Source organism: Pongo pygmaeus, chromosome 4 (assembly GCF_028885625.2).
Source record: "Pongo pygmaeus isolate AG05252 chromosome 4, NHGRI_mPonPyg2-v2.0_pri, whole genome shotgun sequence".
Lineage (NCBI taxonomy): Eukaryota > Metazoa > Chordata > Mammalia > Primates > Hominidae > Pongo > Pongo pygmaeus.
The window spans coordinates 37,741,945-37,763,928 of NC_072377.2; the positions used below are offsets into that span (position 1 = coordinate 37,741,945).

Below are 21,984 nucleotides of genomic sequence, written 5' to 3' on the forward strand. Positions count from 1 at the left end.
AAACATGCCTGGCTTATGAACAAATATGTCACAGATATGGGGGGAGAAAGCATAAGGGATGATTGGCTATGACAAGCAGTCATAGTAGGTGGGATCCCTTATACTTGTGTCCTTTGAAAGGATAATCGACTATGACAAGCAGTCATAGTAGGTGGGATCCCTTATACTTGTGTCCTTTGAAAGTGTTTTCTCATTGATTATGTTAATTGGGAGAAAAGTTGGTATTCATTTTGTTAAAGAGAAAGGACTTCATTTCTTTAACATACGTCACATTAGCAAGACTTTCAGAGTAATTATCCCTAAAAGATACAAAATACAAATAATATTACTTTATTTTGAATTACTTTTATAGATATGGAAAATTTGCAGTGTTCTTCCTCAAGTGAAAGTACTGCTTGAACCAACAATATTGATAGCATACAAATCCAAAATTGTTAGGACCTTACTTGTTTTCATGGATTCATATAGACAGGACTATGAAATGTGAAGTAGACAGTAATGAGCCATGACAGCACATTAGGTCTGTTAGTTGATTATTTCACTCAACTGAATGTTTACGTTATTACTTAATCCTTTTATACCTTTTGTCTCTACAAAATAGAAATAATAGTAGTACCTTCTTCAGAGAGTTGTGAGGATTAAATGGTAAAGTACTTTTAGAATAGTGCATACTTCATTATGTGTACTTAAATGTTAGCTATCAAGATTATGAGTCTTACAAGAATCTTATTCAGATTCTTAGTCTGGTATTCTGAATTCATTATCAAACACATTTTGACATTTCACGATTTCTTGGAATAATTCTCCACATACAAGAGTTCTGTTGTAGATTAATTTGTTAGAGATATCGAAGAGGTTCATTTTTTTTAGTGGAAACTTCTAAAGTAATATTGACTTCATTACTTAACTCTATGACTTGATTAAGCATTGTTTAAATTTTCAGTCAGGAAAAATCATCAATTCCCTTTCAAAAGATGAATATTTATCTCATTTTCAAATTTGCACTGAATCACTCTTTGGCATTTAAAATTTTATCTTTCAAATCTGTTTTGCAGATGTAGAGTCTGGTGCTTTTAAACTTGGTTGGTCAAGTGAAAAATTTGTGTATGTATTATACTTCAGAGGCATTAAAAATAAAGAATAATAGCCATAATTATGTTAAACTTTAGCAGTTTGTTGAGAAACCGTAAGCACCTGCAGATACCCAAGAAGAAGTTGTTCCAGAAGCCCTAGTGAGCTGAGCCCTGGCAGCACTCATGAGCTGAGCCCTGGCAGCACTCACAGTAAAGGGGTGGATAGAAGCAGATTTCTGTGAGATTTGTTCTATCTACTTGGTCCTATGCTGACCACCATAATCTCTTTCCTCTGTTCCCAAATATCCCATACTCCACCTCCACCTCTGCTTTGCTTCTGTCAGAAGGTAGTAATGTGGCATTACTTCTTAACATAAATAAAAAACAGTCATCTGTAGTTACAGACATACTAGATCTTTGTCCACTTTTTTTTTTTTTTTTTTTTTGGAGACAGAGTTTCACTTTGTTGCCTAGGCTAGAGTGCAATGGCACGATATCGGCTCACTGCAACCTCCGCCTCCCAGGTTCAAGCGATTCTCCTGCCTCAGCCTCCTAAATAGCTGGGATTACAGGTGCACACCACCACGCCCGGCTAATTTTTTGCATTTTTAGTAGAGACAGAGTTTCATTATGTTGGCCAGGCTGGTCTCAAACTCCTGACCTCATGATCCTCTCGCCTCAGCCTCCCAAAATGCTGGGATTACAGGTGTGAGCTACCACACCCAGCCTCTTTGTCCACATTTTAAGGCCAAATCCACATACAATTTTTTATCTTGATACATGTTTTGAGAGTAATTAGTGGAATAGAGCTGAGTGACTTGTTTTATGTCCCCAGATGGATTCATTGTGAGTTTCCCAGTCCTCAATCATGTACAACATAGAAATGCAGTTGGAGAGTTACAAAATTCTTCTCTTTGTTCTCAGTGCCCTCTTGAGAAGAGTAGAGTTCTATCAGTGACTTCTTCCTTTTCATTTCCAATTGGCCAGAAATTTGTACTACTAGATGCACTAGATCTTTACTATTCTCATTTCATTTTTTTAGTATCTTTCTGTCTTCTCCAATTCTCCATTTATGTGAAAAATACCATCATTCTGCTCTTAATATCCAGTACCTTTGTCTGGGACACTGTCTTCATTCCTTTTTAGCCCCATACTGTGTAGCCATGGGTCAGGCTCTGTTACTGGAGCATCAGTCTAGGCTGACTTTGGGGCACATTGCTTGGGTTCCTGCCCTGCCTGTCATAATCCCAACCCCCTTACTAGTGTTATCTGTTACTTTCCAAGGTTTACAGAGTACTGTGCATAATCCCTAATGGCTTGCAAGGTCTTTTCCAATCTAGTACTAGCCTATTTCTGTCATCATCTCCAGATATGTGTGCACCCCCTCCCACTTCTACCCCTCGAGTTGTAACTATATCAGATATCAGATTATTTACCATTCCTTTCAAGATCCCTTTCAAGGCCTTTTGCTCTTGATTTTCCTTTTGCCATAAACTCCTCCCTTCAAATCTACTTTACAACCTTTCATATCATTTAGGAGCCAAATCGAATGTTACCTTCTCTCCCCAGCCTGGCATCCTCACTCAATTCCATTCCTCTTTGTCTTGGCCAGGTTTTATTGATTCCCTTCTGTACTTAAATAGCATTTTATGCTTGAACACTCTTTGCCTGCTTTATCTCTCCCTCATTATTTCCCACTCCTAATGCCATAGCTTTCTGATTTCTACCCTTATCATTCTACTGACATTGCTCTTGCAGAAGTCATCTATGAGCTCCTGTCTATTAAATCCTGTGAAGGCCTTTCAGTCCTCTTTTTACTTAACATTTCTTTGGAATTTAACACTCATGATCACACCTTTTTTTTATTATTATACTTTAAGTTCTGGGATACATGTGCAGAATGTGCAGTTTCGTTACATAGGTATATACCTGCCATGGTGGTTTGCTGCACCCATCAATCCGTTACCTACATTAGGTATTTCTCCTAATGCTCTCCCTCCCCTAGCCCCCCACCCACCGACAGGCCCCAGTGTGTGATGTTCCCCTCCCTGTGTCCATGTATTCTCATTGTTCAACTCCCCCTTATGAGTGAGAACATGCACACACCTTTTTAAAAGCATTCTCTTTTGGCTTCCTAACACTTCCCTCTCCTCGTATCCCTTTCTTATCTCCTGCCTAGCTCCTTTTCCTTTTTGCTGCCTATTCTCTCAGTGTCTGTTCCATGAGGGTCTGCCTTTTGCAGTCCCCATGGTTTCATATCTCTGTCTACATTCTAATGATTCCTAATTGTATTTCTTTCATCCAGATCCTATACAACAAGATTCTCCACCTGGATGTCACACAGCTCTCTGACTCTTAACCTGCTATTGCCACTTCTACCAAAATTATTACCTTCTATCTTATACCACATCTTCCACAGCTCTGCTTTACTGAATAGTACCATGACTCTAGCCACCTCAAAGTAATGTTTTCTCCTCACTTTCCCTGTTTCATTGCCGTAGAACAGGCCTTTATCATCTTTCACTTGGACTGTCCAACCCACAGACTTGTCCCCTCCAGTCTTCCCTACTGCCATCCAAGTGATTTTCTAAAACACAAGTCTGATTGTGTAACCTAAGTCACTCTTCTATTTAGTGGCTTCACAGTTTCCTAGAGTATAAAGCCTGTAATCTCAACACATCTCACAGGATACCCTTTACAATCTGGTACTTGCCAATATTTTTACAATCTCATCTTCTACTTGTGCCCACTGTGTACTTTATCCTCTTGTCAAAGCAAACTACTTTTTTTTCCCTATATAGACTGTGCATTTTAAGCCGCCTCCTCTTTGCGTCTTTTACACCAATTTCTAGGATGCACTCCCCACCCCCACACCCCTTTCCATTTTCATCCCCATCTCTAGTCTGTAAATTTCAGCCACAGAATCTCAGCTCTCCCCAAAAGTCACACCTCTATAGAATCCTTCCTAGATCTTTCCCAATGAAATACCTCTTTTTCTGGGTGACAGCCTCATGAGGCGATGGCATGTTTTCCCCTCTTCCCCATTAGGTTATGCATTCTTGGAGAACAGACACTTTTGTATCTCCATATATCCACCAAGGTACCTGGTTTTTGGAAAGTATTTAATTTATATTTGTTGAATTGTAATCCTATGGCTTATACTTATAAAACATTTTCATCAGCCAGTCTGTGATTTCTGTGAAGGCAAAAGCCCTATTTTTTTTTTTTTTTTTTTGAGACTGAGTCTCACTCTATCGCCCAGGCTGGAGTGCAGTGGCGTGATCTCAGCTCGCTGTAACCTCCACCTCCCGGTTCAAGTGATTCTCGTGCCTCAGTCTCCCGAGTAGCTGGGATTACAGGCGCACACCACCATGCCGGCTAATTGTCTCTACTAAAAGTAGAGACAGGGTTTCACCATGTTGGCAAAAGCCCTGTTCTATTCATCCCAGTTTCTTCAGGGCCAGGAACAGTGTTTATGACTTAACCAAAGTTAATTGAAACATTATTTTGAGGAACATATCAAGAGAACTTAAGAATAGGGTAGTATTAAAGATCAATAGATAGATAGATACTAAGACATATATAATATACATCTGGTATAGGATTTTAATTTGTCAAAGCCTATTATTTGTACAAAACTATGCTAGATATTAAGAAAAGAAAGGAAGTCAAAATGGGTAACTGGAAGATGTTAATTTGGCATTTGGAAGGTATATGAAGTTCTCTATAGATTATTTTGAAAGAAATATGAAGCATCTTTGCCATAACTCTGAGCAGAATAGTGCTTAGCATCTACACCCGAGGGTGTTATCTTAGAACACGGTACTATATTTTTTGTGAACTTCATGATAGGCTAAATTAAAAGAGGTTAGAGGGAAAAAAGGAACCCCATCACCTCAACATAATAGAACGTACATCTGAGTTCCCTTCCCTGCCCTCCCCTTCACTCATCTTCCTTGCTCCCTCCCCCTTAACTTTCTTTTTCCCCCCTACTCTCCATACTATATTTAAGGTCGCTTATTTTTTATTTTTATTTTTAGAGATGGGAGTCACTCTGTCACCCACGCTGGAGTGCAGCAGTGCCATCATAGCTCACTGCAGTCTTGAACTCCTGGGCTCAAGTGATCCTCCCGCCTCAGCCTCCCAAGTAGCTGGGACTACAGGCAGGCATTACCACACCTGGCTAATTTTTAGTTTTATTTCTATTTATTTATTCATTTATTTGAGACGGAGTCTTGTTCTGTCACCCAGGCTAGAGTGCAGTGGCACAATCTCAGCTCATTGCAACCCTCTGCCTCCCAGGTTCAAGCGATTCTCTTGCCTCAGCCTCCCGAGTAGCTGGGATTACAGGCCCCCGCCACCATGTCCGGCTAATTTTTGTATTTTTAGTGGAGACAGGGTTTCACCATGTTGGCCAGGCTAGTCTCGAACTCCTGACCTTGTGATTCGCCCACCTTGGCTTCCCAAAGTGCTGGGATTACAGGCATGAGCCACTGTGCCTGGCCTATTATTATTTTTTAAGATAGTGTCTTTCTATGTTGTTCAGGCTGGTCTAGAACTCCTGGCCTCAAGTGATGCTCCTGCCTCAGCCTCACAAGTAGCTGGGGTTATAGGTGTGAACCACTGTGCCCAGCTAGATCATTGATTGAGATATAGAGGTGAATACATACATACATATATACCTACACACATAAACACACACACACACACACGAATACATGCTATATTTAATATATATAAATATATGAACACAATGTAATAGGTATATAAGTATGTATACATAATATATATGTTTATGTATCTCTGTATATCCTATTTGTATACCAGCTTTTAAGTTGGTGAACGTTTGACATCTGGTACAGGATTTTAATTTAATGTTGGTTGAAAGCTGTTGAGTACTGTTTCACCTGTAGTGGTTGAGAAGGTCACTTGGACTAGAACTCTGTATGAAATATAGCATTCTTTCCCTTCTTAATCAGCTACCAAACTGATTTTTCTTGCTGCTTATTTATTTTTGTTTTTATTTTTTATTTTCAGAGGCAGGGTCTCTTTCTGTTGCCCAGGCTGGAGTGCAGTGGTGCGATCTCAGGTCATTGCAGCCTCTGCCTCCTGGGTTCAAGTGATTCTTCTGCCTCAGCCTCCCGAGTAGCTGGGATTACAGGTCTCTACAAAAATACAAGAATTAGCTGGCCACCACACCCAGCTAATTTTTGTATTTGTATAGAGACAGGGTTTCGCCATGTTGCCCAGGCTGGTCTTGAATACCTGGACTCAAGTGATCCGCCTGCCTTGGCCTCACAGAGTGCAGGGATTACAGACATGAGCCACCGTGCCTGACTTCTTGCTGCTTGATTTAATGAAATATTTTACAAGTGCTTCATAAAGAGCTTTAGAGGTATTTGGTTTATAAGAGCAGAGTGTAAATTTTGTCTGAGAAGAATATTGGCATATGTTTTAAATTAGGAATCTCTTCCAATTCCATTTGGTCAACTTCCTTATCTGAGGTTTGCTGAAGTTTCCTTCAGAAATGTTTAATTACTGATGATCTTTTCTAGGAATTTAATGGAATTTTCAGCTATACTGATTACAGCTGAAAATAGAAAAGGATGGGGCAATTCAATGATTTTTAATATATTTACAGACTTGTACAACCATTGTGACCATTTAATTTATAGCATTTCTGTCACCCCAAAAAGAGACAATGTTTAATTATTCCCTATTTTTACCACCAGCCCTGTGCAAGTACTGATCTGCCATCTATATATTTGCCTTTTATGTACATTTCAGATCAATAGAATCATATAGTATGTCATCTCTTGTGTCTAGCTTCTTTTAGTTGGGAGAGTGTGTTTTGAGGTTCATCTATGTTGTGTACAATGGGTTCAATCGTGGCCCCCCAAAAAGCTATTTTCACATCAAATTCCTGGAACCTGTGAATGTTTCCTTTTTTGAAAAAAGTCTTTGCAAATTTAATTGTTAGGGATCTTGAGATGAGATCATCCTGGATTATCCAGATAGGCCTTAAATCCAACAAGTGCCCTCATTAAAGGACAGAAAATGAGAAGACACAAAGGGGGAAAAGCAAGATAAAGATGAAGGCAGAGATCAGAGTGATGTGATCATAAGCCAAGGAGGCCAAGGAATGGTGCCAGCCACTAGAAGCTTGAAAAGGCTACGAGGGATTCTACCAGTTCCTCTAGAGGAAGTGTGGCCCTGCAGATACCTTGATTTCAGACTTCCGGAAAAACATAAGGGCCCCAAATCAGGTATCCAAGATTCAACCTTAAGAAACTGGAGACCCAAAAAACCAAAACAGAACAAAAATCAGATAGAGAAAGAATTAGCCTAGTAGGCAGAAGGAAGAAAATAATAAAAAGGAAAGAGCAGATGAATAAAATTGAAATTAAAAAACAAAGAAAAAAATTGGTTGAGAAGACAAATCAAATTGATAAATCCCTAGCTGTATTGATGATTAAAAAAGGAGACCAGGTGTGATGGCTTACCCCAGTAATTGCACTCTGGGAGGCTGAGGTGGGTGGATCACTTGAGCTCAGGAGTTTGAGATCAGCCTGGCCAATATGGTGAAACCCTATCTCTTCTAAAAATACAAAAGTTAGCCAGGCATAGTGGCTCGTGCCTGTAATCCCAGCTGCTTGGGAGGCTGAGGCAGGAGAATCTCTCGAACCTGGGAGGTGGAGGTTGCAGTGAGCTGAGATCACGCCGCTGCACTCTTAACTTGCTCGGTCTCAAAAAGAATTGTAGGCAGTATCAGACACCCATATCTTGAATGAAGGAGGTGACATCACTGTAGAACTTAATGACATTGAAAGATAATTGGAAACTTTATGACAATTTTATACAAATATATTTGATAACTTAGATGAAATGGAAAAATTTCCTTGAAAGACACAAATTATGAAAGATCATTCATAAGACACAAATAATTGAGATATTCCTGTCCTGTGTAAAAGACTGGATGTGTAATTAAAAACCTTTCCACTATGAAAACTCTAGATGTCTTCACTGTTGGATTCTACTTTAAGAAAGAAAAAATTCCAATTCTATACATACTCTTCCAGAAACTAAAAGAAGAAACACACTCCAACTTATTTTATAAGGCCAACATTACCCTGATGCCTAACGCAAAGTCACTTCAGAAAAAGGAAACCATAGACTGATATCCCCAATGAACTGAAACAAAAATCCTTAACGAAACATCAGCAAATTCAAGCTAACAGTTTATTGAGAGGATAATACATCATGATTAAGTCATATTTAAACCAAGAGTGCAAAGGAGGATTGAAAGGATTGAAAATCAGACAATATAATGCACAGACTTAAAAAAGAGAAAAGATATATCATCATCTCAATTGATGTAAAATAAGCATTTGAAGAAATCCAGCATTCATTCATGATAAAATTTCTCAGCAAACTAGGAATAGAATGGAATTTCTTAATTCTGATAAAGGGCATCTATGAAAAACCTGCAGGTTTAGGTCAAATATCCATTATCCAAAATGTCTGGGCTCAGAAGTGTTCTGGGTTTGGGATTCAAATTGTGGAATATTTGCATATATGTAATGAGATGTCTTGAGATGGGACCCAAGTCTGAGTACAAAATTCATTTGTGTTTCATAATACATTATACACATAGCCTGAAGGTAATTTTATATAATATTAAAAAAAAATTTTGCATGAAACAGTGTGTGTACATTGAGCCATTAGAAGGCAAAAATGTTATTGTCTCAGTTACACATGTGGAGAACTATAGAGTTTTGGCATCACCATCATTCCTGAATCTGAATTTATATGTCACTGATAAGCATTTTCTTACACTTATTCATACATAAGTACTTAACTGAAAAATATGACATATCATTAATACAGTAAAAAAAAGTAATGTGTTCAGGTTAACTGCACAGCACAGTAGCATCACCAGAATAGGTGTATCAACTGTTACACAGTAGCAAAAACAAACAGTGGCAGACTCAATGAACTGTGTGTTGTGTACATGCATTTTGATTGCGACCCATCATATGAAATCAGGTATCAAATTATGGAGCACTTTGGATTTTGGATATTTGGATTAGGGATGTTCAGTCTGCAATACACTTAATGGAAAAAGGCTGAATACTTTCCCCCTGTGCTTGAGAAAAAAGCAATGATGTTAGCTCTCATTATTTCTATATACTGGAATTGCCAGCCAGTGCAATAAGACAAATAAATGAAAGGCTTACTGACTGGAAGGAAGAAATAAAATTGTCTCTATTAAAGAGACCACATAATCGTCTATATAGAAAATTTTGGCCAGTAACGGTGGCTTGCCCCTGTAATTCCAGTGCTTTGGCAGACCAAGGCAGGAGGATTGCTTGAGGCAAAGAGTTCCAGACCAGTCTGGGTAACATATAGTGAGACCTTATCTCTACAAAAAATAACAAAAATTAGCCAGGCATGTTGCCATGTGCCCATAGCGCTAGCTACTTGGGTGGATGAGGCAGGAGAATTGCTTGAACCTAGAAGTTCAAGTTATGGTGAGCTGTGATCACACCACTGTACTCCAGCCTGGGCAATAGAGCAAGACTCTGTCTCTCTCTCTCTTTTTTTTTTTTTTTTTTAATACTTTAAGTTCTAGGGTACATGTGCACAACGTGCAGGTTTGTTACATAGGTATACATGTGCCATGTTGGTTTGCTGCACCCATGAACACGTCATTTACATTACTTATTTCTCCTAATGCTATCCCTTCCCCTGCTCCCCACCCCACAACAGGCCCCAGGATGTGATGTTCCCTGCCCTGTGTCCAAGTGTTCTCATTGTTCAATTCCCACCTATGAGTGAGAACATGGGGTGTTTGATTCTCTGTCCTTGTGATAGTTTGCTCAGAATGATGATTTCCAGCTGCATCCATGTCCCTGCAAAGCACATGAACTCATCCTTTTTTATGGCTGCATAGTATTCCATGATGTATATGTGCCACATTTTCTTAATCCAATCTATCATTGATGGACATCTAGGTTGGTTCCAAGTCTTTGCTATTGTGAATAGTGCCACAATAAACATACGTGTGCATGTGTCTTTATAGTAGCAAGATTTATAATCCTTTGGGTATATACCCAGTAATAGGATCACTGGGTCAAATGGTATTTCTAGTTCTAGATCCTTGAGGAATCGTGACACTGTCTTCCACAATGGTTGAACTAGTTTACAGTCCCACCAACAGTGTAAAAGTGTTCCTATTTCTCCACATCCTCTCCAGCATCTGTTGTTTCCTGACTTTTTAATGATTGCCATTCTAACTGGCGTAAGATGGTATCTCATTGTGGGTTTGATTTGCAGTTCTCTGATGACCAGTGATGATGAGCATTTTTTCATGTGTCTGTTGGCTGCATAAATGTCTTCTTTTGAGAAGTGTCTGTGTTCATATCCTTTGCCCACTTTTCGATGGGGTTGTTTTTTTCTTGTAAATTTGTTGAAGTTATTTGTAGATTCTAGATATTAGCCCTTTGTCAGATGAATAGATTGCAAAAATTTTCTCCCATTCTGTAGGTTGCCTGTTCACTCTGATGGTAGTTTCTTTTGCCGTGTGGAAGCTCTTTAATTAGATCCCATTGGTCAATTTTGGCTTTTGTTGCCATTGCTTTTGGTGTTTTTGTCATGAAGTCCTTGCCCATGCCTGTGTCCTGAATGGTATTGCCTAGGTTTTCTTCTAGGGTTTTTATGGTTTTAGGTCTAACATTTAAGTCTTTAATCCATCTTGAATTAATTTTTGTATAAGGTGTAAGGAAGGGATCCAGTTTCAGCTTTCTACATATGGCTAGCCAGTTTTCCCAGCACCATTTATTAAATAGGGAATCCTTTCCCCATTTCTTGTTTTTGTCAGGTTTGTCAAAGATCAGATGGTTGTAGATGTGTGGTGGTATTTCTGGGGCCTCTGTTCTGTTCCATTGGTCTATATCTCTTGTTTTGGTACCAGTACCATGCTGTTTTGGTTACTGTAGCCTTGTAGTATAGTTTGAAGTCAGGTAGCGTAATGCCTCCAGGTTTGTTCTTTTTGCTTAGGATTGTGTTGGCAATGCGGGTTCTTTTTTGGTTCCATATAAACTTTAGTTTTTTCCAATTCTGTGAAGAAATTCATTGGTAGCTTGATGGGGATGGCATTCAATCTATAAATTACCTTGGGCAGTATGGCCATTTTCACAATGTTGATTATTCCTACCCATAAGCATGGAATGTTCTTCCATTTGTTTGTGTCCTCTTTATATTTTGTTGAGCAGTGGTTTGTAGTTCTCCTTGAAGAGGTCCCTCACATCCCTTGTAAGTTGGTTCCTAGGTATCTTATTCTCTTTGAAGCAATTGTGAATGGGAGTTCACTCATGATTTGGATCTCTGTCCTTTATTGGTGTATAGGAATGCTTGTGATTTTTGCACATTGATTTTGTATCCTGAGACTTTGCTGAAGTTGCTTATCAGCTTAAGGAGATTTTGGGCTGAGACGATGGGGTTTTCTAGATATACAATCATGTCATCTGCAAAAAGGGACAATTTGACTTCCTCTTTTCCTAACTGAATACCCTTCATTTCTTTCTCTTGCCTGATTGTCCTGGCCAGAACTTCCAACACTATGTTGAATAGGCGTGGTGAGAGAGGGCATCCTTGTGAATCTACAAAAATGCTATTAGAACTAATAAGTGAGTTTAGCAGTGTCACAGGTTACAAAGCCAGTAATTATGAGTCAATTTTATTTCTGTTGACTAGCAACAAACAATTGATATTAAAATTGTGAAAATAATACCAGTCATTAACAGCATAATACATATGAAATCTGGCCATGTATGTGTGTAGTATTTATACATTGAAAACCATAATACATTTCTGAGAGAACTAAAAGATCTATATAAATGAGAAGATGTACTGTATTCATGGATCAGAAGAGTCAATAGTATTAACATTTCAGTTCTTCCCCAATTGATGTTTAGATTTAATGTAATCTCAATTAAATTCCAGTTGAATGTTTGGGGATAGAAATTGGATAAGCTGGTTCTAAAATTCATCTGGAAATGTAAACAACTTGGAATAGCCTAAACAATTTTGAAAAGTACAAAACTAGAGAACTTACTTTACTCAGGTCACATAAATTGTAATTACACATATTAACGTTTATTTATTTTACAAGAAGAGCTCCTTGAGAGCAAGGATTTTGTTTTTGTTTTGTTTTGTTTAATCTGTGTATGCCTAGGGCCTTTACCATTTCTTGAACATAGTAGGAACATAAATACTAGGTCCTCAATAAATGTTGCATGAATGAAAGAAATAATTTCACTTTTTATCCAAGCATTTTAGAAATCAACTTTGAGATCTAATCTATATACAGTGAGGTGCAATTGAATGTTAAATGTGTAGATTTTGAATAGCCAGCGCTTTCTTTGAAGCTGTCAAGTATTTATAATATATTCCAAAGGAAATTTTGGGGGTTTTGTTTATAAATTACTTTTGCAAGCTTTCTTCTCCACTTTATTTGGGAACTTAATTGCTTAACATTACTGAAAGTCAGTTTTCAGAGCTATCAAACCCCGTGCCTGACATAATGTTAAGATTGCACTAACCAAATTTTACAAGCTAGTAACTACCAAAATGTAGGCTCCAAAAAGGGCTAGGGAAACAGTACACAGGAATAATAGAGAGGCACTTTGTAACTCCGATATAAAGCAACCTAGTGAAGAGCAAGGGGACAGAACCCCAGTGTTATAAGACACCTTGGCATCTAGAAACCAACAGAATTATAACAGATATTACTAGCTGCATACCCCAATATACATTTCCTTTCTTCTCAAATTCTGTATTTTGTAGCTTCTCTTGCAGTTAGATGTGATTAAATGTGGCAACTATGTTTTGACCAATGAGGTGTAATGAAAGGGTAGTGTGAAACTTTGAAGAAGTCTCCGAAAGAAGGTTACAGACCCTTTTCACCCCTTCCTTTTTACTCTTTCCTCTGCCAGTAATGTGGATATGATGACTGTGCACAAACAGCATTTTGTCAGAGCAATAGAATAGAAGGTACCCTGGTCCTTGACTCTAGAACCACCAAACCAGCTCTGGAGTAACTAAATCTAGATTTCTCTTAATGAGAGAGAAGTAGATTTATTGATATTTATCACATATATATGTATATTGCATATATAATTATGTTACGTTTATTGGAGTATAACATACTTAAAATTTGCCTTTTTACATGTGTAGGTCTATGTGATTTGACGAATGGTTGTGTCTCTCCAGAAACTTCCCTTGTGATGCCTCTTTATTGAAACCCCTCCATCCCCACCTTTAACCTTTGGCAACTTTTGGCCTATTTTTTATCCCTATAGTTATGACTTGTTCAGAATGTTAATATAACTGGAATTATATCGTGTGTAGTCTTTTGAGTGTGGCTTCTTTAAGCAGAGTGTATTTGAGTTGTTTTATATGTCAGTACTCTATTACTTTTTATTGCTGAATAAAATTTCACTGTATGGATGTACTACTTTTTTTAGTGCATTAACAGAATGAAGATTTGGGGTTGTTTCCAGTTTGGGGCAATTGTGAACAAAGCTGCTGTAATTATTTATGTACAGCTTTTTATTGTTTTTTAAAAAATAAATTTTATCTTAGATAACACTTAGAAATGATGTTGCTTGTCATATGGGAAGTATATATTTAACTTTATAAGAAACTGTTTTCCAGAGTTGCAGTTCCATTTTGCATTCCCACAAGCAATGTATGCACATTCCAGTTGCTCCGTATCCTCATCAGCACTAGGTATCGTTAGCTTTTTGTTTTTTAAGCCATTCTTATAGGTTTGTAGTAATAGTGTATTGTGATTTTAATTTGCATTTCTGAAATGACTAGTTATGTTAAGGATCTTTCCATATACTATTTATCATCTGTTTCTCTAACTTGATGAAGTGTCTGTAAAAATCTTTTGCCTATTTTAAATATCGATTTATTTTTCTTATTGTTGAATTTTCAGAGCTTTTTAGATATTCTGGATACAAGTTAACACAAGCGTGGGTTTTTAAAAAGAGTCTGGCTTTCTTGGTTTCTCTACCTTGCTGCTGCTTTCACCATGTGATCTCTTTGCAGTTGCCTGTTCCTTTTCTGCTTTTCACTATGCAGGCATGAGGTCTTCACCAGGAGCCAAGCAGATGCTGGCACCATGCTTCTTGTACTTCCTAGCCTGCAGAACTATGAGCTAAATAAACCTATTTTCTTTACAAATTACCCAGGCACAGATATTTGTTATAGCAACACAAAATGACTAAGACAGTCTAATTTACCAATATATTTAGGAATTATATTTAAGAAATCTTTGCCTTACCTAAGGTGGTAGACATTGTCCTTCACAATTTTAAGTTTTACAACTAGATCTATGAACTATTTAAATTAGCTTTTATATGTATGTAGTATGAGGTATGACTCAAAGTTGATTTTTTTGCATAGGGATATCCAGTTGTTCTAGCACTATTTGTATCTGAGAATTATACAGCCTTCCCCCTGTTGAATGTATTCTGTATCACTTACTTAGCTCTTATGTCTGTTTGCTATGTTTCCCAAAAATAATAAGTACAAAAAGTTGAATACCACATTTGTCTCTTCGTTCTACCCTCAACTTTGCAACAGTAGATATAAATTATGATAGTTTTTTTAAATAACTGAACATCACAAATACCAGATGATACTTTAGAATTATGATATGAAAGGCCACACACAGGCATAAAGTGTCATTATTTGGCTTATTTAAAGTTCTTCCTTTCTAAAAATGGGATCATAATACCAACAATAAGGGTTTGTGAGGATTAAATGAGATTAGGGATATAAACATATCTAGGATAGTACTTGGAGAACATAGTAGGCACTCAATAAATACCAGGTCTTTTCTGCTCTTCTTCATAGACCATAAATAAAATATCAAAGCTAGTAAGTCCAACAGATATTTCCATTTATTTCAGTGGTATATTAACAGATTGAGACAGTTTTCACAATAAGGGAAAGGGAAAGAAAGCAGTTCACCTAGAAGTACAAATTTATCCAGCATCTGATAGTGACCAATTACACTATGATTTTATGGCTCCAATTCTCTGAATCTATGCCTAAAAAATGGATGCTAAAGTGCTAGGCCATTAAATATTTGTCAAAACATTTTATGCTGAAGAACACATATTTTGAAACTTGGAGTGAGATCTGGTCTTGTAAAGTTAAAACTGTGTTTCATAAAAAAGATTTAAAAATAGAAGAAGGATCTGCCTGAGCCTTTCTGGACACACAATGAAAACATCCAGAAGACAAGAAAACGACACAGGTGGGATCATTACCTTGCCCCAGGCGCAAATGCTTTCTGTCTTAAAATTTTGAATTCTTTCCAGTTACAAGTTCTGAACTTTCTGGCATCTGCCGCATAAATGCATCACAGAGTTTGGCAGAGGTAAAGGGAAGCATTAATTTTGCGTGGAAATCACTTTAGAGATCTTGGTTTAATTTTTCTTGAAGGACTACATAAGCAACTTGAGGGATATAAAAGTCTAAAACTTGCAGGCTTGCTTGGCAGAATGAATCTAACAAGGGCATTCTTTTAAAAAATGCCCAAATATTAAGATATTAAAGTTCACAGAAATGGGAAAATGTTCTAACTTCTATATAAAACCCACAGTAATTTTTATAAACACTTTGGACACAATTTTTATACATGTATACAGTAATTGCACTAAGAATACAGTTGCATTTAGGAGAAATTTATTTGGTGCTCATGTTTTCTACTTACAGTTACTTAAGTTATATGGCTCTGGAACATACTCAGAATATTCATTCAATCAAAGGGTTTGGAAAAATAAAAAGGTCTTATGAAATCTAGACTTAGGAATGAATGCTGCAGTAAATAACCACTTACACCCTTGCATTTATGGCCAATTGATTTTCCACAAAGATGCCAAAACAATTCAATGTAAAAAGAGTAGTCCTTTCAACAATTGATGCTGGGATAACTGGTTATCCATATGTAAAAAGGTGAATTTGGGGCTGGGTGTGGTGGCTCATGCCTGTAATCTCAGCACTTTTGAAGGCTGAGGTGGGTGGATCACCTGAGGTCAGGAGTTTGAGACTAGCCTGGCCAGCATGGCAAAACCCCATCTCTACTAAAAATACAAAAAATTTGCCAGGTGTGGTGGCGCGTGCCTGTAATCCTAGCTACTCAAGGGGCTGACACAGGAGAATTGCTTGAACCCGGGAGGCGGAGTTTGCAGTGAGCCGAGATCGTCCTACTGTACTCTAGCCTGGGCCAGTGAGCAAGACTCCATCTCAAAAAAGAAGAAAAAAAAAAGGTGTATTTGGAACCTTACTTTACCATATAAAAATTAACTCTAAGTCATAGATTTAAGTGTAAAGAAGGTCCTAAAGAAAACATAGGAGAAAATATTTTTAACCTTGGATTAGGCAGTGAGTTCTTAGATGCAACACCAAAAGCACAAATGATGAAAGAGGGAAAAAAAGATAAGTTGGACTTCATCAAAATTAAAAGTTTATGCACTTCAAAAGATACCATCAAGAAAGTGAAAAGAATGATAAGCCAAAGACTTGGGGAAAATATTTGCAAATAATGTATTTGATAAGGTACTGACATCCAGAATATTTAAAGAACATCTAGAATTCGGCTGGGTGCGGTGACTCACTCCTGTAATCCCAGCACTTTGGGAGGCTGATGCGGGTGGATCATGATGTCAGGAGATCGAGACCATCCTGGCTAACACGGTGAAACTCCATCTCTACTAAATATACAAAAAATTAGCCGGCCGTGGTGGCAGGTGCCTGTAGTCCCACCTACCCAGGAGGCTGAGGTAGGAGAATGGCATGAACCTGCAAGGCGGAGTTTGCAGTGAGCCGAGATCGAGCCACTGCACTCCAGCCTGCTGGGTGACAGAGTAAGACTCCATCTCAAAAAAAAAAAAAAAAAAAAAAAAAGTCTAGAATTCAATAAAATGACAACCTAATTTTTTAAATGGGCAAAAGATTTGAGTACATATTTCACTAAAGAAAGATATGCAAATGCCCAATAAGCACATGAAAAAGATGCTTGCCATCCTTAGTTATTAAGACAATGCAAATAAAAATCACAATGGCATTTTCCATACCCTCTAGAATGATTATAATAAAAAAGACAATTAAAACTGTTGAGGAGGAGGCAAAGAAACTAAAACTCACATATTACAGGTACAAATGTAAAAGGGTACAGCCACTCTGGAAAGTAGCTGGAAAGTTTCATAAAATAGCAAGCATTTTGTAACTGACAACTTTCTTGTAACTGACAACTTTCCTGAATTTGTTTCCCTGCTCTAACAGTTTTTTTGTTTTTGTTTTTGTTTTTTTTTTTTGGTAGAGTCTTTAGAGTTTTCTGTATGTAAGATAATGTCAACAACAAATAGAGACAATTTCACTTCTTTCCTATTTGGATGACTTATTTCTTTTTCTTTCCTAATTGACTCCAGTACTATGTTGAGTAGAAATTGTCAAAGTGTGTATCCTTTTCTTGGTCTTGATTTTAGAGAAAAAGCTATCAACTCTGCACTGTTGAGCATGATGTTAGCTGTGGGCTTATCATATATGGCCTTTAATATGTTGATGTGCATTCCTTCTACACCTATTTTGTTGAGAGTTTTTATCATGAACAATGTTGAATTTTATCAAATGCTTTTCCTGCATCTATTGAAATATCATGTGGTTTCTGTTCATAATTTTGTTACTGTGGTAATCACTTTTATTGGTTTACATATATTGAACCATCCTTGCATCCCTGGGATAAATCCCACTTGATCGTGGTGAATTATCTTCTTCATAAGCTGTTAGATTTGCTTTGCTAACATTTTTGTGATGATTTTTGCATCTATGTTCACTAGGGATATTGTTCTGTAGCTTTTTTATAGTATCCTTGTCTGGCTTGGTATCAGGGCAATGCTAGCCTTGTAAAATGGGGTTAGAATTATTCCCTTTCTCTTCAACTTTTTTGGAAGAGTTTGAGAAGAATTGGTATTAATTCTTCTTTAACTCTTTGGTAGAATTTATCAGTGAAGTCATCAGGTCCTGTTTTTTTTTTTTGATGGTGAACTCTTATTACTGATTCATTCTCCTTACTTGTTATTGGTCTGGTCAGATTTTCTACTTCCACACTGCCAACAATCTATGTGAAAAAGACACATGCACACCTATGTTTATTGTGGCACTATTCATAACAGCAGAGACTTGGAACCAACCCAAATGTCCATCAGTAATAGACTGGATAAAGAAAATGTGGCACATATACACAATGGAATACTATGCAGCCATAAAAAAGGATGAATTCATGTCCTTTGCAGGGACATGGATGAAGCTGGAAACTATCATTCTCAGCAAAGTAACACAGGAACAGAAAACCAAACACTGCATGTTCTCACTCATAAGTGGGAGTTGAACAATGAGAACACATGGATATAGGGAGGGGAACATCCCACACTGGGGCCTGTCGGGGGGTGGGAGGCTAGCGGAGGGATAACATTAGGAGAAATACCTAATGTAGGTGACAGGATGATGGGTGCAGCAAACCACCATGGCGCGTGTATGCCTATGTAACAAAACTGCACATTCTGCACATGTACCCCAGAACTTAAAAGTATATATATATAAAAAGAAATTAAGAAAACAATTTTATTTACAATAACATTAAAAAAATACTTAGGGAATAACTTTAACCAAGGAGTTAAAAGATCAGTACACTGAAAACTATTGGCAGTTGCAGTGGCTCACACCTGTAATCCCAGCACTTTGGGAGGCCAAGGCAGGCAGATCGCTTGAGATCAGAAGTTTGAGACCAGCCTGCAACATGGTGAAACCCTGTCTCTACTAAAAATATAAAAATTAGCCAGGCATGGTGGCGGGTGCCTGTAATCCCAGCCACTCGGGAAGCTGAGGCGGGAAAATCACTTAAACGTGGGAGAATCACTTGAACCTGGGAGGCGGAGGCTGCAGTCAGTGGAGATTGTGCCACTACACTCCAGCTTGGGTGACAGAGTGAGACTCTGTCTCAAAAAAAAAAGAAAAAAAAGAAAACTATCAAACATTGATGAAAGAAATTGAAAAAGACACAAATAGGCCGGGTGCGGTGGCTCATGCCTGTAATCCCAGCACTTTGAGAGGCCAAAGTGGGTGGATCACAAGGTCAGGAGTTTGAGACCAGCCTGACCAACATGGTGAAACCCCGTCTCTACTAAAAATACAAAAATTAGCCAGGCGTGGTGGCATGCGCCTGTAATGCCAGCTACTCAGGAGGCTGAGGCAGGAGAATTGCTTGAATCCAGCAGGTGGAGGTTGCAGTGAGCCGAGATTGCACCACGGCACTCCAGCCTGGGCGATAGAGCGAGACTGTCTTAAAAAAAAATAAAAAAAAAATAAAAAGACACAAATAAATGGAAAGATATTCCATGTCCATGGATTAGAAAAATTAATATTGCTGACATGTCTAAATGATCCAAAGTGATCTACAAATTCAGTTCAATCCCTTTCAAAATTCCAATGTCATTTTCCATAGAAATAGAAAAAAAAAACCACCCTAAAATTCATATGAAACCATGAAAGATCCCAAATCACCAAGGCAGTGAGAAGCAAAAGGAAAAAAGCTGGAGACATCACATCACACTCCCTGATTTCAAAATAAAAGCTATTGTAATCAACAGACACATCAACTAGTGGAACATGATATAGTCTAGAAATAAACCCAGGTACTTAGAGCCAATTGATTTTCAACAAAGGTGCCAAGAACACACAGTCTCTTCAGTAAATGGTGTTGAAGAAACTGGATATCCACATGCAGAAGAATGAAATTAGACCCTTATCTCATACCATATACAAAAATCAACTCAAGATGGATAAAAGACTTAAATGTAAGACCTGAAACTGTGAAACAACTAGAAGAAAACACAGAAAAACCTTCCTGACATTCGTCTGGGCTTAGATTTTTTATATATGATCCAAAGGCACAGGCAATAAAAGCAAAAATGGGCAAAAGCGATTGCATCGAAACTAAAAAGCTTCTAATCTTTGTCTTTCAATTAGAATTTTTAGACCATTTCTAATTTTATTATCGATGAGGTTGAATTTACATCTGCCATATTGCTTTTTGTTTTATACTTATCACATTGCTTCGATTTCTTATCTTTTCTTGCTTTTGATAGAATTTGTTTTCATTGTATCTTCATTATTATGTATTGATTATAAAAAATATGATAGCAATTGCTTTAGAGTTTGTAATATACATCTTTAACATATCAAATTCTCTCATCAAATAATACTGTGCTATTTCAAGTATAGTATAAAACAACATATTTTCTTTCTTCCTCCTAACCTTTACAATTATTGTCATACATTTTACTTGGACATGGTTATAAAACTCAAAGTACATTAGTACATTTTTTTTTACTATTTTTGCTTTACATCAATTTATTTTTTAAGGAGATCTAAACATTTTTTTAAATGCTGTTTACATTTACTTTCATTTTTACATTTGTAGTATTCTTCGTTTCTTTGTGTAGATTCAGATTTCCACTTTTGTCATATTTATTCTACCTATGTCTTTTAACACTTATTTTAGTAGATGTCTAATGGTAGTGAATTGCCTCAGCTTTTGTCCATTTGAAAAAGTCTTGAGTTCACCTTATTTTTAAAATATATTTTGACTGGCTATAGAATATTAGATTGACAATTAGTTTTTTCTTTTAGAACTTTAAGGATGTTGTTCCATAGTGGTTTGGCTTCCATAGTTTCTGGCAAGAAGCTGCGTACCTCATCTTTGTTTTTCTGTATTTTAAGCTTTTGAAATTCTTCCTCTGGGTCTTGTGGTGTTTGTTCTACCCTCCCTTACTGACAGTGCTCCTTCGCTTAGGACTGTGAGTGCAAGGGTGTTACGCCTCTGCTCCAGGACTAAGCTGTTGTTGCTTGTTGCTTGGCAAAAGCTCAGAAACAGACACGTGTATTTCTACTTCTCCCCTATGGAAATGAGATCTTTGCTTGGGCTGTAGAGTGGGATGTTATTCTTTTAATTACTTATTTTTCAGTGTGTTTTCTGGTGTATGTTAAAAACAGTGCATTAACACATGTAAGTGATTTACAAATACGTGCCTATATAGGGGGCAGACATTCAACAGTTTGGCTGATCGAGGGTAAAGTCAGAATAACTGGAGGCCACTTAGAGAGGGACAGAATTAATAACTCTGATCGATTGGAAGTAGAATTTGCCTCTTTCTGTTCAATTTGATGACAACATGATTCAGATGGTTTACTTTATTTCCATGAGTAACCTCATTTATAAATAGAGAATCTTTTACAGTGCATGTCTTATTTTATTTTAAAATAATTATTAGATTTATGTGCCAAAATGGCGAAGCGGTCTTTATACTCTTCCCTATTTTAACCTCCCCCCATCCTTTTTTTTTAAATAAATGAAAAATCTCCTGATCCTTTTTAGGACTGTGAGGACGTGGGAAGTTGAAAATCCAAAGAAGCAAAAAAGTGTGTTTAAACCACGGACGATGCAAGGCAAAAAAGTCATTCCCACTACGTGCACATATAGTAGAGATGGAAACCTCATAGCAGCTGCCTGCCAGAATGGAAGCATACAGATCTGGGACCGAAATTTGACTGTAAGTTAAATCTTTTCTTAGAACATGGCCACCTTAAATCTTTCCTTAGAAGATGGCCACCTTACAAAGACAAACGTGTTAAAATATTATGAAGGTGAATTTCCTGAATTTAGACCTAATTTAAACTTCAGTGTTAGGTGATCAAACATTGAGACTTTTGTAGTATACAGCATTTCAGCAGACATTTCAACTCTGTATTTTTCAGTACATATTATATTTTGTTT

At 37.3% G+C, this 21,984-nt stretch overlaps 1 protein-coding gene across 2 annotated transcripts in view; it reads left to right on the forward strand.

Moving 5' to 3' along the window:
* The window catches only part of WDR70 (WD repeat domain 70), a 365,021-nt gene that overhangs the window by 201,701 nt on the left and 141,336 nt on the right, over positions 1-21,984 (forward strand). For both annotated transcript variants that reach the window (XM_054486906.2, XM_054486907.2), the window contains exon 10: positions 21,586-21,760. In XM_054486906.2, coding sequence (XP_054342881.1) covers positions 21,586-21,760 — 175 coding nt within the window. The remainder of the gene's footprint in view (positions 1-21,585; positions 21,761-21,984) is intronic.